This window comes from Canis lupus, chromosome 22, assembly GCF_003254725.2.
Source record: "Canis lupus dingo isolate Sandy chromosome 22, ASM325472v2, whole genome shotgun sequence".
Taxonomy (NCBI): Eukaryota; Metazoa; Chordata; class Mammalia; order Carnivora; family Canidae; genus Canis; species Canis lupus.
In genome coordinates, this window is record NC_064264.1 from 4588087 (window position 1) to 4603669 (window position 15583).

The window sequence follows — 15583 nt, forward strand, 5'->3', positions numbered from 1 at the left end:
ACAGCGGCCCAGAAATGGTCGCAAGAAACAGGGCAGGAAAAGGGAGGAAGAGGAAAAAAAAAATTCCAAGGCACATCCTTTGTTGCAAAGAAGGTCAATGACGGGCTCCTTTAATCTTAACTCTGTCCATTCTGGGCCTAGAAAAAAACAAAATGCAGGTCTCCTCATTGCAGTATGTGTAGTGAAACCACCACAAAATTGATATGGGTAATTCGGCCACAGACTCGTTTTCCCTCCTGAGATTGAAAGCATATGGGGAAGGGTACTCACAGAGGAAAAACAAGTAAATACTCAAAGTCTTTAAATTCGTTGCCTGAAAGCACTATCAATGCCCTTTTGTTAATCGAGTTCTCTGGAGTGAAGCAGAAAAGAAACTTGATATGCAGGAAGTTATTAAAAAAAAAAAGAGAGAGAGAGATTTTTCCAGTAAACTGAAGTTTTAGCTTGGAGGATATATTTTTAAACTACTACACCTGAGAAAACCTAATTATGGAAAGGATAGAAATTTGTAACCGATCTTTTTTCAGGGATGGGAATGCCGTCCTCAGAGCAAGGGAATGCTCTGAAGGTAAGAGTGTAAGGAGTGGTGAGAGAAAGAAAGACCTTGGTTGCAGAAAAGACACACTTTTCACACGTTTCTAGACTATTCTAGGCATCCGTGAAACGATCGTTACCCTTTTTCTTTTGAAAATGAGAGTTTGGTGATCTGTCATGAGCTTTCAGCGATTAGCAACAAGAGCTTAGAGGAAAGTTGCATTTAGTGCCACAAGAGGTTTAATGCTTAGAAATGTGCTGTAAGAGCATCTCCCCTTTGCACTTGCTCAAACCAAGAAAAATAATTTCATCCCTTCAAAATGGATGAGACTGTGACAGAATGAAAAATCTATCTTTTTATACCTGGTTATCTCAAAGTCATAAACTAATAAGTCCTTGTGCCGACAGAGTTTCCACTTCTACTTCTTGAAGATGCTAGTTAGTGCACGAAAAGTGACAGGATGGCAGGTAGATACTCAAACCTCCCATCCAAGTGCATCATATTTTATAAAGTTTTTTCCCTTCCATGAGCTTCACCGGCTTGCCTTCAGGCCAAAGAGCAAGATGCAGGAACAGAATAATACAAATCAGGCGGTTCTCAACCAGCTGCAGTAGTGTCGGGTTAACCAAATGCTTTAGTTTCTGTTTCCAAGTATATGCTTTTGCTTTGAGGTATATTTTTAAATAGATGTGTGAACCCTGGTATGCCTGGTGGGCCTTAAATGAAACGGGTGGAAAGCAGTGCGATCTTTGAAACCTGGAATACGTCTTTTGGGAAAGCATTCGGTATTTTACTGCTCGTCGACTCATTCTGATTCAAGTCCAAACAAGAATCCCAACGTATGAAATTCAGATCCACCAACATCTACAGAGCTGCTTGTCAAAGTTCTTAATAGCCTGCAATTCCTGAAGAAATGTAACTTTTTATTGGAACCCAAAGACAGCATATCAGAATGACATGCTGTGGAAGCCCACAGGTGCAGGGAAGGGTTGGCCTGAGGCTGGCTCCTGAGCAGGGATGTCTGAGGGGGCAACCAGCCTCAACGCCGAGGTTCTGGAGGATCCCGGCTTCTGGCCTTTGGGAGACTCGCTGCAACAACCAGTGACGTTAGCCCACGTGCCACTTCAGCAGGGGTGGTCCTCTCACCTGAAGCATAGATTCTAGACTCAGGGGGCGGTTCCCAACCAGGGCGACCAGATACCCAAGGCCAGAGATCCTAACAGCTGGACCTATGAGACCAAACACATCGCCTAAGGTGTTGGCCCGATGTTCCAGAACGTTGCACATCCATACCAAAAACAACTCATGCTGCCTCCTGTTGTGAGCTGAACTGTATGTCCCCAAATTTCCTGCGTTGGAGTAGTCCTAGTTCCCAGAACCTCAGAATGTGGCTGTATCTGAAGATAAGGCCTTCAAAGGGGTATTAAGTTAAAATGAGGTCATGTGAGTGGGCCCTACCCAATATGACCAGTGTCCTTCTAAGAAGAGCAGATTAGGATGGAGACACAGAGGGAGGATGACGTGAGGATGCAGGGAGAAGCAAGCCATCTGTAAATCAGGGCAAGAAGCCTCAGGAGAGACCTTGATCTTAGATTCCCTGCCTCCAGAATTGTGGGAAAATAAATTTCTGTTGTTTAAGCCACTCAGTCTGTGATACTTTATTATGTGAGCAAACTAACAGACACACGGCCTTCTACGGGGGAATGGCTGCACTGTCGTGCCCCCGACTAAATATGAATATGAACTTTTCTGTTATCTGTGTGTGAAATTCATATGATTCATATTAATATAATTAATATTATTGGGCATGCATAAACATAACCAAACTACCTTCTTCCCAGAAGTAAGCAAACAAACAAAATAAACATCTCCTGTTTTATTCTTTTTTTACCTTGTGGTAAAACTTTAAGGTAATTTCTTCTGACATTCAGTTCCCGTAGAGATTTCAATTGACCTATCTGCTGGGGCAAGGCTGTGATCTCATTGCAGCTGACGTCCTGCATCAAAAAGCAAAGGCAGAAATGATAAACACCCTCTTCCAGGAAATCAAGCCTCCCGCGTGACATCTCCTTAAGGAATTTAAATATGAGGACAGCTCCTTGGGTTCATCGTTACCTTGGTCTGGATGCCCCTGGCCAAGCAAGGCTCAGCGCAGAGAAGGAAAAAGAAAGTGCACCCTTTTGAACATCCTCTGAGGCTGGAAGAGGAGAGAGGAAGGATGTCTGGGCCATTCAGGGGCTACTCTGTGGGCCTCGCACCTGCTGCGTTCTCGTGCTTCGATCGCATCTTACTGTCACGACAAACCCGTGAGGCCGTATTAGCAGCTTAGTAGTGTCAGAAAGGTGGGGCCCAGGGGGGTGAAGTCAGGCGTCCCGGGCAGTCAACACTAGGAACGAAGGCCGCCCGCTCCTCAGCTGCCCTCCCACAGCGCCTCGAAACAGAAGGTGACACACCCCACCTAGCACACACCCACATCTTACAGTGGAAACCATGACCCTTACGGCATCTTTTGGAGGCACTGTTTCTGTCGAATGGAGTCCGTGATGGGGGGCTGCACACTTTGTGCACCCAAATGCCTGCAAGCACATTTTTACCAGCAAGACCATGGGGCACACGGATGATGTCCCTTTCTTTCTTTTTTAAAGATTGATTGATTGATTGATTGATTGATTGATTGATTTATTCATAGAGACAAACACACACAGAGAGAGAGAGAGAGAGAGGCAGAGACACAGGCAGAGGGAGAAGCAGGCTCCATGCAGGGAGCCCAATGTGGGACTTGATCCGGGGTCTCCAGGATCACGCCCCGGGCTGCAGGTGGTGCTAAGTCGCTGGGCCACCCGGGCTGCCTATGACGTCCCTTTCTTGCAGGGAAAAACGTAACATCCCATCAATTGTGGATGGGGACCACTGCCCAACAGGCTCAGAGTGAGAGCTGCAGCCTCACCCTTCTTATCCGCTCCCCTCATCCCCTCTGCCTCTTCCTCTGGAAGCTCAGCCCCCACCCCGGCTACTGTCCTGTTCGGAGCCATGTCCTCCCTCCTGCGACACTGTGGTGCTCCCCAGTCACTTCCCGGCCTCCTGCTCCTCAATCTGCCAGAGTGTCCTTTCCCTGCGTCACCTGCCAGCTCAGACGTCTGTCCCAGCTCCGGAAGCGCAGGAGGGATCGTCCCCAAGTTGGCAGCTCCGGTGCTGGTCTGTGTATCCTGTGCCATCTCCCTGAGAGCCCCCCTTGCGTCCCCAAGCCCCCCCCCCACCCGTGGCCGTCTGCTGTCACCAGTGTGTGTCCCAGCCTTTCAGGGGCCCACACCTGGTCGGGCTCTTCCCTGCCTGGCGCGCCCCCCCAGTGTGGTCCCCTTGGCCCCCCTGCACCGTCCAAGGCTGAATTCAACGCTGGCTCCTCTCGGAGGCCTTTGTGGAGGTGTCCCCCTTCCATCCCCGTCTGATCACGCGCCCAGGGACAACGACGGCGCCGTCCTCAGTGGTCCTGCCCTCATGAGCTCACACGTTTGCCTTCCCTACGAGCCTGTGAGCTCCTCGATGGGAGATCCTGGGTCTTAGCCACTCCGTCTTCCCGGCGCTGAGCAGAATGCCAGGGATAAAGCGAGGGATGGGCCCCACGGCTGGCACTCTGGGACGCTCCGACCTACATACCAATCCCTGGCGGGTCCTGCTTGAGACAGCAGAGCCCCAGATCTACTTGGGCGAGGTCTGATCCCAATGAGATCGAGTGTTTAAATACCCCACATCACTCCTGAACCTGCAAAAAACCAAACCAAACCAAACCAAACCAAACAAAACAAAACAAAAAAAAAAACCCTTTCCCACCCCGCTTTTAGAAGGCAGCAAGGCCTGACTGCAGAAATCAGTCCCACACTCACTCTGATGAGAAGAGCTCACCACTGACCCGTTGCCAGAAATCCCAGGGCTCCCTGTGAGAGCGGGACCATGCGGAACACAGGGGAGCACTGTCCTCTAATCTCTTCTCATCTGGAAACCCGCAGGTGATCCGCCAATCTGGCAAGGTCATGAGGCTGCTAGCGAGTATCACCTGCTGAAGAGGAATAAGGAGTGCGGCAGCCCTCTGCAGAGGCCGAGTCTACACAGTGCACTCAGCCACGGTCCCGCTCTATGCTCTGCGTCTGACCAACAACGCGGAGTGTCCCATGCCATCACCCCGGGCTGGCTCTTGATGCATTAAAACAAAAACAAAAACCCACAGGTACATCGGCAGAGAAGTAAAAGTCTAAAGGAAGGAATTAAAGAATTAAGAGGTCCGGAGATTTGTTCAGTCACTTTTGCCCCTCACTGAGTCACTAAATACTTCTGCCTTTCTGCATAGACTTCCATATACAAGAAGCAAAAAAACGAAATGCCACCTTTTCCTGATTCCTATGGCTTCTGATCAGCCACAGACAGTAACCAAATCCTTTCAGTGAGATCTTTATATTTCTTTGCCTCAATCAAGTCACGAAGAAGCAAGAGGTAGTAGCATTCCACACTTTTAGCCGAGCTCTCACATAGACGGTATACAGGTAAGCCCTAGAGATATATGAGATTAAATCATCCTATTGGACTCGCAACCACAGTCACACTGGTGGTAGCTGGGGCTGGGGTGGGGGGTGGGGAGGTCACAAGGGAAGAAACAGGGGGCATTTTCCATCCCTAGAGAGGAGTTAATGTGACTGACATCCCCACTCACTTTTTGTAAGTCAGTGTGTGAATGCACAAGAAAGATCCTTTTTGCAGTTGAAGGGAATCAGATTTTTGATATGAAACTGACAATTTTCCCAAGTTCCAAGGACAGAATTCTTTTAAGAATCATTCTTGTATTTTATTATTTATTGGGGGGGGGGGCGAAGGGGAGAGGGAGAGAGAGAGTTCCAAGCAGACTCCCTGCTAATCGAGGAGACCAATACAGGGCTCAATCCCACGACCCCGAGACCAAGACCCGAGCCTAAACCGAGGGTTGGACACTCAACCAAATGAGCCACACAGGCACCCCCCAAAAAATCACTTAAAAAAAAAAAAGAGAAGAGAGAGGGAAACAAATAGATAACAGATATATTAAGGCAGCATATTCACAGCATAAAGTCTCATTCAGTCGTATCCTATTTTTTGGTCCGTACTATATTCACCTTGTGTGCCGCTGATTACCCGCTGCTGTTTCCCGAAATACCAGGTAATTTTTTTTTAAACATATGTTTCTCACATAATGGCTTCATCAAGGAAAATCAACTCCCTTCAACTATATTTCAATGCTTATTTACTAGTAAGGAAAGCAGTTACTCAATTTACACTTAAAAAAAGAACATAACAATACAGAGTTTTTCGTTCTGACTTGCAGGACAGGACATCTGTAGACAATCAGAAACACAAGGTCCAATTGTCCATTCACATTTGGAGGGCTGTATGGTGAAGGTCAAATTATTCTAATAGCACTCTGCTGTCAGGTATTTCCTGTCCTGCCAAAACAACGAGGAGAAAAGGCGCCGGGAGATCCAGCGTGAAAGCCAGATAAAGACTTCTTGCTATTGTAGCATCGATATTGTGAAATTATGCAAAGTCTATGGCCTTCCAGTCACTGAACGCTGCTATGTTTTAAAGGAGCTATGAATCTCATCACAAAAATTAAAACCCCGTGGGTCTTAAGTCACTGCGGAATGAGGAGGAGGGGGGAGGGGATGTTAGTCTAAATTGAGGGATAAGATAGAGATAAGATGTTTCAGTTCAGAACACGTGAAAGCAGTATTCCTAGGACGGTCTGGTTCTCTAGGACATGTCTGTCCACATTTAGCCTAAGGTATGGTTCTTTTTTTTTTTTTTTTAATTTTGAGTTCATTTTAAAAAGGTAATGTTTAGGAAAATAAATTTAATAAATAAATGACACCAATACCTCATACTTCTGCATTTAGGGAGAATTTACCAAGCTATGACTTTCTGATTCATTGGCTCTTTTTAGAATAGTAAAGTGAATCCCTTCTGAATTGCTTATTAGCCCCTAAGCTCTATCTTAGAAAATAATTATCTCAAGCTTCAGTGAATCAAATTACCATATATTTACTGTTAGAATATTGCAAATATACAGGTAGGCCAGGAAGAAATCATCATAAGCATGTCATACATATTTACTAATTCTATTCTCTAGTATATAGAAATGAATCTAGTTTATATACAAGAACATTAAGTCTCGAACTTAAGTTTTTATGGAACGGCCAGCTCAACTTAGTAATTGAGATAAAGATCAAATGGAGAATTTTAACTATGACTTAAGATAAACTTTTTTTCCACTAGTTTAATCAACATGTTTTTAAGTAACCAAAGGAAAAACTTTAGAGTCATTTCATGCCAGCCCCTTCAGGCAATAAAGGAAGTCTCTAGAAGTGTTAAATGCACATTGGAGACTAATAGATTTTTGTTATTAAGTGCTAGTTGTTAATTTACTACCTTCAGTATGCAAAAATGATAAGGATTTAAAACATCAGATTAATTCAGGGGTTATTAAATTATTATTAATGTTCACTTTCAGAAAATAGTCTTTAAAAAAAAAGAAAAGAAAAGTGTTTTCAAGGAGTAACCTCTAATGAAAACCAACACAACCACTGTGGATTGTGTCAAGACGATCTTGGTTAGGGAAAGACGTCCAGTGAGACCAGGCCACCCTGTGCAAATACATGCGGTATTCTCACAAGCTAACTTGCTCTGACCCTCAGGTTTTCAAAAATCTAGTGTGGTTATACAATCGCTTCAGTCATATTTTTGTAATAAATGTAGCTCTTTATTTAATGGAAGGAAATGCGAACATTCTGACAGGAAATCCAAGCTATTAACTCCCATCATGGGATCATGCTCTTTTTTGGGGGGAAATGTCTATTGTATGACTCACTGTGTAACTGTAGGTAAATGTCTTAACCTCTCTGTGCCTATGTACAAAGAAGTGGCAAGATTAAATAATTCAAATTTCCTTGTGATATTAGGAAAATCCATTTATCACAACAGAGATAATGAAGAGATTTTAAAAGTCAGATACTTAACTCAGGAATAATGTCAATTTTGATTCCATAACAATCAAAAACCTCAATGCCTGTAGTCAGAACTTTTTTTTAAGAAAAATTAAGGGACGCCTGGGTGGCTCAGTGGTTGAGCGTCTGCCTTTGGCTCAGGGTGATCCCAGGGTCCTGGGATGGGCTCCCTGCAGGGAGCCTGCTTCTCCCTTTGCCTGTGTCTCTTGCTTCTCTCTCTTTGTCTCTCATGAATAAATAAATAAGATCCTTAAAAAAATGAATCTGCTCATTTATATTCAAGACTTTATCAAGCAACCTCTGGTAGGATAAATTATCACATTAGTGAATGTCTCCTTTCAGTATAAAACACAACTTCACACCTTTTCGCATACCACCCCAATGTTCTCCAACAGAATGGATCTTCAACAAGCCATGGATTCCCAACTGTCCCACAGGAACCAGAGGGGCTGGGGCATCTCCAGAGACCACAAGTGGAAAAATGACTATGTGAGACACATGAATTTATGTCTTCCCAATACCTAGCTCAGAGGTCGGAATGCCATGGATGAAAATAAGGAAGAAGGGATTTTCCTCAGATGTAGGACGATACACCCAGTGTCTTGTCAATAATTGATCCTTGAAATCAAACTCCCCACACAAATAAACATTTCATGAAAAGAGAATAAAAAAAGAGAGGTCTAGTCAGGGCCAGGAAATGTACCTTTCCTTGCATCAGGCTCTCTGAGTTTTTCGGTTTTAGGAGTAGCTTTCTGGACCAGTGATAATACGTCCTCTTACATGCAGGTAAGAGCTGGGAGCCATAGTTTTCAATGCCCGAGTTGGGGAAAGACAAATGGAAAGAAACCACACAAGGGATAGACCATCTCTGGACCCCAGCAGGTCAGTATGCACAGGAAACTATGAGAAAACTCAAGTTCACCATGCTTTCCGTGGTGTGCTTGTCTTCACAGCTCTAAGGTCATTACAACACAGGCCATTCATATGGCATCTCTCACCAAATATCCAACATGCCTCTTCCTTCAGGCATGGTTTGACAGTAAAAGAACCATGTTTCCAAGTGTTAATGTGGTTTTAACGAAGACAATAAGGTTTAGTCAACACCAGAACAGTCCAATGACCTTCCCTGCCAGGCTGGAGCTCCTCTGTGAGGAAACTTCCAGACAGACACTGACCCTCTTTTTAAAACATTCATTCTCTGATTCACTCTTGGCTATTCATGCTCTGCCCCAACTTTAATGAGAAAACCATTGCAAGGTAAACCAGGAACTCACCCAACAAACAAAACATGGCCCCTCTCCATGAGACACTTAGTCTAGAAGAAGATACAGCAAGAACAGCTGCGTGGTGCTGTTGACAGAGTTGGGGCTTTCATCACACAATACTGGTTTTTATACCCCAGTCCCACCCCTCCATGTAGCCCCATGGCTTTGGGTAAGTAATTCTGAAACTCAAATTTGTTTACGAAATGTAGATATGATACCTGCCTGGCTGAGTTATTGTCAAGATTGTATGAAATAATCCACGTCATGTACCTAGCAGAGTGCCAGGCATATAGTAGGTGTGCAGTAAATGCCAGGGCTTTTCCTCTTTCTCTTACAGAAAGAACACCCAGATATAAAGACTTAGAAAGCAACATACCTATTACAGCTACAGCTCTGAGAGTGCCAGAGGGACAGAAGTATTCAACGTGGCCAAGAAGGCAGGAAGTCCTAGCTCATTCATTCCCACCAGAAATGGCCCCGGAGGGGCCAGCTTCACAGAACTAAGATTCCTTAAATTCTCTTGCACCTGAAACAGTATAGAACTCTAGCCTGGCCTCTCACGGATTTGAAAAAAGACATCTCAACAGGTGTTTCTTAATGGCTTCTTCATGGGAGGAGGAATAATTGTGTTCCTCTGTTCTCTGCACAATCTCAAATGGCTGGACAAGCCAATAACTGCATGGCAATGCTTTCTGTTTTATTTTCAGATAAGTGTGACATATATTTAAGATGGTAAGATGGTGTTTTTCAACTCTTAAAAATTAGAGAGGAAGACTCTTTTCTTGCAGACAGCTGTGGTACTTTGGGTTTTGTTATTTAAGCCACTGATGACTCTGGAATACTCACACTTGGAAGAGAAGAGACTTTACAGCTCCATCTAGGATACTGTTTGAGTCTAATGTGAAATTTAAAAATATTTCTTCCAAAATAGCTAAACAATGCTCAGAGCCTGATAACCTGAGTGATTTTATCAGCATTTAATTGGCTTAGGGTACTCTGAATGCTTGGGGGCAGGGCAGTGCCTCCCCAAATTTTTTAACAAGTTGGTTACCATGTAAGTAACTATAAAACAAAAACCTCCCAAGCAAGTCTAGAATTATTGCAGGCTCTCTGGGGAACTTCTTTCCAACTGCTAGCTAAAAATTCATTTGACATGGTTACCTACAGTAGCACTACTATTTTAAGCAAAAAGAGATGAAAGATAAGTAAGAACGGATGGAAACTAATCTTTTTTTAGTCTGTGACCTTAAGCAAGGCCAGTCACCCCTTGTGGTTAAATAATGGCAATGATTTAAATATTCACCAATGTCACAGATAAATGCTTTTTACAAGATCGTGCATGCTCACACAGTTAAGGAACACAAGCTACAAAGCTGCCCCACCCAGTAGTGTGGACAGTAGCTACATGTGGCCACTGAGTGTTAGCAATGGGGCTGGTCCAACCTGTGAGATGCTGGCAGTATAAAATAGACACTGATTTCAAAGACTTAATGTGAAAAAAATATAAAATATCTCATAAATTTTATATCACATTTATGCTGAAATAATATTTTAGCCATCTTGCATAAAATAAATCATTAAAATGAACTTCACTTGCTTTTTAAAAAAAAAATGTGGCTACCAATGCATTTAAAATGACATTTGCTGACACCAGCAAGGCAAAAAGAAAGAAAAGGCATCCAAATTGAAAAGGAAGAAGTAAAGCTGTCAATAGTTGCAGATGACTTTATACACTATATAGAAAACCCTGAAGGCTCCACCAAAAAAAAAAAAAAAAAAAAAAACTACAACTGACAAATGAATTCAGTAAAGTCTCAGGATATAAAATCAATGTGTAGGAATCTGTTGCATTTCTATACACTAATAATGAAGCAGCAGGAAGAAAAATTAAGAAAAGAATTCCATTTACAATTATATAAAAAATAGTAAGATACCTAGGAATAAACCTAACCAAAGAGGAAAAAGACCTGTACTCTAAAAAGTATAAAACACTGATGAAAGAAATTGAAGACTATACGAAAAATGGAAAGACATTCCATGCTTGTGGATTGGAAGAACAAACATTGTTAAAATGCCTATGCTACACAAAGCAATCTGCACCTTTAACGCAATCCCTATCAAAATACCAATAGCATTTGTCACACAACTAGAACAAATCATCCTTAAAAGACTCCAAATTGCCAAAGCAATTTTGAAAAAGCAAAGCAAAGCTGGAGGCATCACAATTCCAGACCTCAAATTATATTACAAAGCTGCAGTCCTCAAAACTCTGTAGTACTAGCACAAAAATAGACACATAAATCAATAGGACAAAACAGAAAACCCAAAAATAAATCCACAATTATAAGGTCAATTAATCTTTGACAAAGCAGGAAAGAATATCCAATGGGGAAAAGAGAGTCTCTTCAACACACGGTGTTGGGAAAACTGGACCAGGAACATGCAAAACAGTGAAACCGGACCACTTTTTTACACCATATGCAAAAACTCAAAATGGATTAAAGACCTAAATGTGAGACCTGAAACCATAAAAATCCTCAAAGAAAGTGCAGGCAGTGAGTTCCCTGACATGGGCCACAGCACCATTTTTCTAGATGTGTTTCCTGAGACAAAGGAAACAGAAGCAAAAATAAACTATTAGGACTACATCAAGATTAAAAGCTGCTGCACAGTGAAGGAAACAATCTGCAAAACTAAAAGGCACCCCTACTGAATGGGAGAAGATATTTGCAAATGACATTATCCAATAAAGAGTTAGTATCCAAAGTATATAAAGATCTTATACAAATCAACACCTAAAAAAATCCCAAATAATCCAATTAAAAAATGGGCATAAGGCATGATCAGACATTTCTCCAAAGAAGATGGCCAACAGATGGCCAACAGACACATGAAGAGATGCTCAACCTCACTCACCATGAGGGAAATGCAAATCAAAACTACAATGATACTACCTCACACCTGTCAGAATGGCTAAAATCAAAACCACAAGAAACAGCAAATGTTGGCAAGGTTGTGGAGAAAAAGGAAGCCCTGTGTACTGTTGGTGGGAATGCAAACTGGTGCAGCCACTATGGAACAGTGTGGAGGCTCCTCAAAAAAGTTAAGAATAGAACTACTCTATGATCCAGAAATCACACTATTGGGTATTTACCCAAAGAATATAAAAATACCTTTTTTTATATATAAAAAATGTACTTTTAAAAATATATATAAAATAAATATTTCTAAATAAAAAATATATTTTATACATAAATATGTATTTATTTTATATTTTTATCTAAAAAATAATTTTTATATATCTATATGCCCTATATTTATAACAGCATTATTTACAATAGCCAAATTATGGAAACGGTCTCAGTGTCCACTGACTGATAAATGGTGTACACACATGTACACACACACACACACACACACACACACACAATGGAATATTATGCAGCCATAAAAAAGAATGAAATTTTGCAACAACATGAGTGGAGACAGGGAGTACTATGCTAAGTGAAATAAGTCAAAGAAACACAAATAGCACCTGATTTCACTTAGATGCAGACTTTAAGAAACAAATGAGAAAAGGAAAGAGAGAGAGAGAGAAAGGGGGTGGAGAGAGAAACAAGCCAAGAAACAGACTCTTGACTACAGAGAACAAATGAATGGTTACATGGTTACCAGAGGGGAGGTGGATGGGAGATGGATGAAACAGGTGATGAGGACTTAGGAGGGCACCTGTCCTGATAAGTACCCCGTGGTATATCGAAGTGTTAACTCACTATATTGTACACAGGAGACTAATATAATGCTGTGTGCCAACTACACTGGAATTAAGAATGGAATGGAATGGAATGGAATGGAATGGAATGGAATGGAATGGAATAGAATAGAATAGAATAGAATAGAATAGAATAGAATAGAATAGAATAGAATAGAATAGAATAGAATAGAATAGAATAACGTTTGCTGCTTGGTAGTATCTTCCTATCAAACGGTGCTGGGTGAGGGTGTTTCAGCTCACATTCCAAGTTAGCTATGACACAGTGACCTTCAGTACATCACAGGCTGTCTCTCTACCTTGTTTTTTTTTTTTTTTTTTTTTTTTTCATTTATAAGGTATCAAGAGCTTGGACTAGATGCTTTGAAAACCCCTGGGGCTCTAACATTCCAGGATCCAAGGACTCACCAGGTACTGCTGGGGGAGAAAAGATGCCAGAGCCAGTGGATGACAGTGCTAAATAGGTAGTTGGTTGCACGAGGAGGCAGGGCAGCCTTTGCGAGAGTGGGCTCTGGACAGGGTACCTAAGAAGAGCTCAAGGGGTCCCTTATGAGCCACCCCACAGCTCGTGGGTCCTGAGGCGGGAGACAGGCTGTTCCACCTCTGCAGCCATGCCAGCCCAGCAGCTGACGAGAGCATGTGGGGGAAGCCCTGCTCTGCTGTGGGGCTGGCTCTGGGCTCAGCACACGTGCCACATGCGCCACAGGTGCCATGGATGAGCTGGCCTGTAGCCGTGGCCACAGCGCAGCTGAATGCAGGGCATGCTGTGGGCTTAGGCCCAGGGTGCAGGGGGTGGGAACACATTCGGGAGGCCAATAGGTTCCAACACACCGACCTGGCCAGCGTGCCTCCCTGTGTGGGAGCCCAAGAAGTGGGGGGAAAACCTACCTGTCATTCATATTGTGTTTGTAAGACTTAAGCCACATTCTTAGCACACCTGGATTTTGTGGTTTATCAGACTCCCAAAGGGAAGTATTCTCAAAAAAGAAAAATAAGTATTATGGCTATCAGTTTCAATCCCCAGCATTACTCTGTATTATGTTTCTGTTTTCTGGAACCAGTTAAGGTGGCACCTTCTGAATTAGCTTGGATTGTAAGACAGTCATCCCCCCGCCAGGCTGAGCACCTGGGAGTCTGCACGGTCTGTCCCAAGCCACCTGCTCGGCCCACTTTCCACCGTTTGACAGCAGCATTTAGCAAACATTGACTAGGTGTCTATCTTGTGCCAAGCACTGGGTACGACAGCAAGTTCCTATCCTCAGGCGGCTTTCAAGATCTAGGGGGAGCTGGCACGGAGAATGCCAAGGAAGAGGACAAGTGTGATTCCACGGAATTCAGAGATACGTCCAGGGTGCTTGTGTTCGGAGCACCTAGCTCTGGCTCGGAGGATCTGGGAAGGCTTTCTGGAGGAAGTGAGATCTAATGTGGCTAAGAATGGATCAAGAGAAGAGGAGAAGGAAGAAACAGCTCATACAGAGTCAGTGAGATGCTTCCAAGTCCAGAAGAGGAAATGAACAAGGTGCATTCCTAGAAGGCTGGAACTCAGAGGGTAAAGGAGCCCCGGACAGGAGATGAATCTGGGGAGACAGGCAGGGACCAAGAGTCCTGAGGATGGTCTTGAATGGCCTGTGGAGGAGCGGATGGTGGCCTAGTTCTAAGGTCGTGGCTGTGAGAATTGAACGCCCAGCCTACCTAGCTTAGCCTCCGCAGGATTTAAACTGCTTCCCACTCCCCACTCATGCCGTATCCTCCCGGGCTGTCTTGCCTTTGCACAAGCTGTCCTCTCTCTCTCTCTCTCTCTCATATTAAATTCAATCAGCCAACATGTAGCACCTCATTTGTTTCAGATGTAGTGTTTAGTAATTTCTCAGTTGCGCATAACACCCAGGGCTCATCCCATCACGTGCCCTCCTTAACGCCCATCATCCACTTATCCCAACCCCCACCCACCTCCTCTCTCAGAACCCTCCGTTTGTTTCCTCTGATTAAGAGTTTCTCATGGTTTGTCTTCCTCTCTGATGACTTCCCATTCAGGTTTCCGTCCCTTCCCCTATGATGCTCTGTGCTGTTTCTTCTATTCCACAGATGAGGGAAGCCATGTAATTGTCCTTCTCCAATGGACTCACTCAGCATAATACCTTCCAGTTCCATCCACGTGGAAGCAAATGGTGGGTATTTGTCGTTTCTAATGGCTGAGGAATACTCCATCGTATACATGGACCACATCTTCTGTATCCAGTCATCTGTCGATGGACACTGAGGCTCCTCGCACAGTGTGGCTATTGTGGACATTGCTGCTGTGAACATCGGGGTGCAGGTGTCCCGGCGTTTCACTGCATCTGTATCTTTGGGGTAAATCCCCAGCAGTGCAATTGCTGGGTCATAGGGCAGGTCTATTTTTAACTCTTTGAGGACCCCCCACACAGTTTTCCAGAGTGGCCGCACCAGGTCACATTCCCACTAACAGTGCAGGAGGGTTCCCCTTTCTCCACCTCCTCTCCAACATGTGTTGTTTCCTGTCTTGTTAGTTTTCCCCATTCTCACCAGGGTAAGGTGGGATCTCATTGTGGTTTTGATGTGTATTTTCCTGATGACCAGTGATGCGGAGCATTTTTGCATGTGTCTGTTGGCCATGTGTAGGTCTTCTTTGGAGAAATTTCTGTTCATGTCTTCTGCCCATTTCTTGCCTAGATTCTTTGTTTTTTGGGTGTTGTGTTTGATAAGTTCTTTACAGATCTTGGATACTAGCCCTTTCTTAGATGTGTCATTTGCAAATATCTTCTCCCATTCTGGAGGTTGCCTTTTCACTTTGTTGACCGTTTCCTTTGCTGTGCAGAGGCTTTTTATCTTGTCCTCTCTCTCTTAAATGCTTCTTCCTCTGTCCAGCCTTCCTTTTCCCATTTAGAAAATCCCAAACAGACTTCTGTAAGGGGCCTCTCAAAGGTCTCTTCCCGTACAAACCTTCCCAACTCCAAGACTGAATCAATCA

The 15583-nt window shown here is 43.6% G+C and overlaps 1 protein-coding gene across 4 annotated transcripts in view; it reads right to left on the reverse strand.

Moving 5' to 3' along the window:
• LRCH1 (leucine rich repeats and calponin homology domain containing 1) overlaps window positions 1-15583 on the reverse strand; it is a 205983-nt gene that overhangs the window by 62546 nt on the left and 127854 nt on the right. For all 4 annotated transcript variants that reach the window (XM_025478295.3, XM_025478297.3, XM_025478293.3 and 1 more), the window contains exon 4: window positions 2427-2532. In XM_025478295.3, the coding sequence (XP_025334080.1) occupies window positions 2427-2532 (106 nt within the window). The remainder of the gene's footprint in view (window positions 1-2426; window positions 2533-15583) is intronic.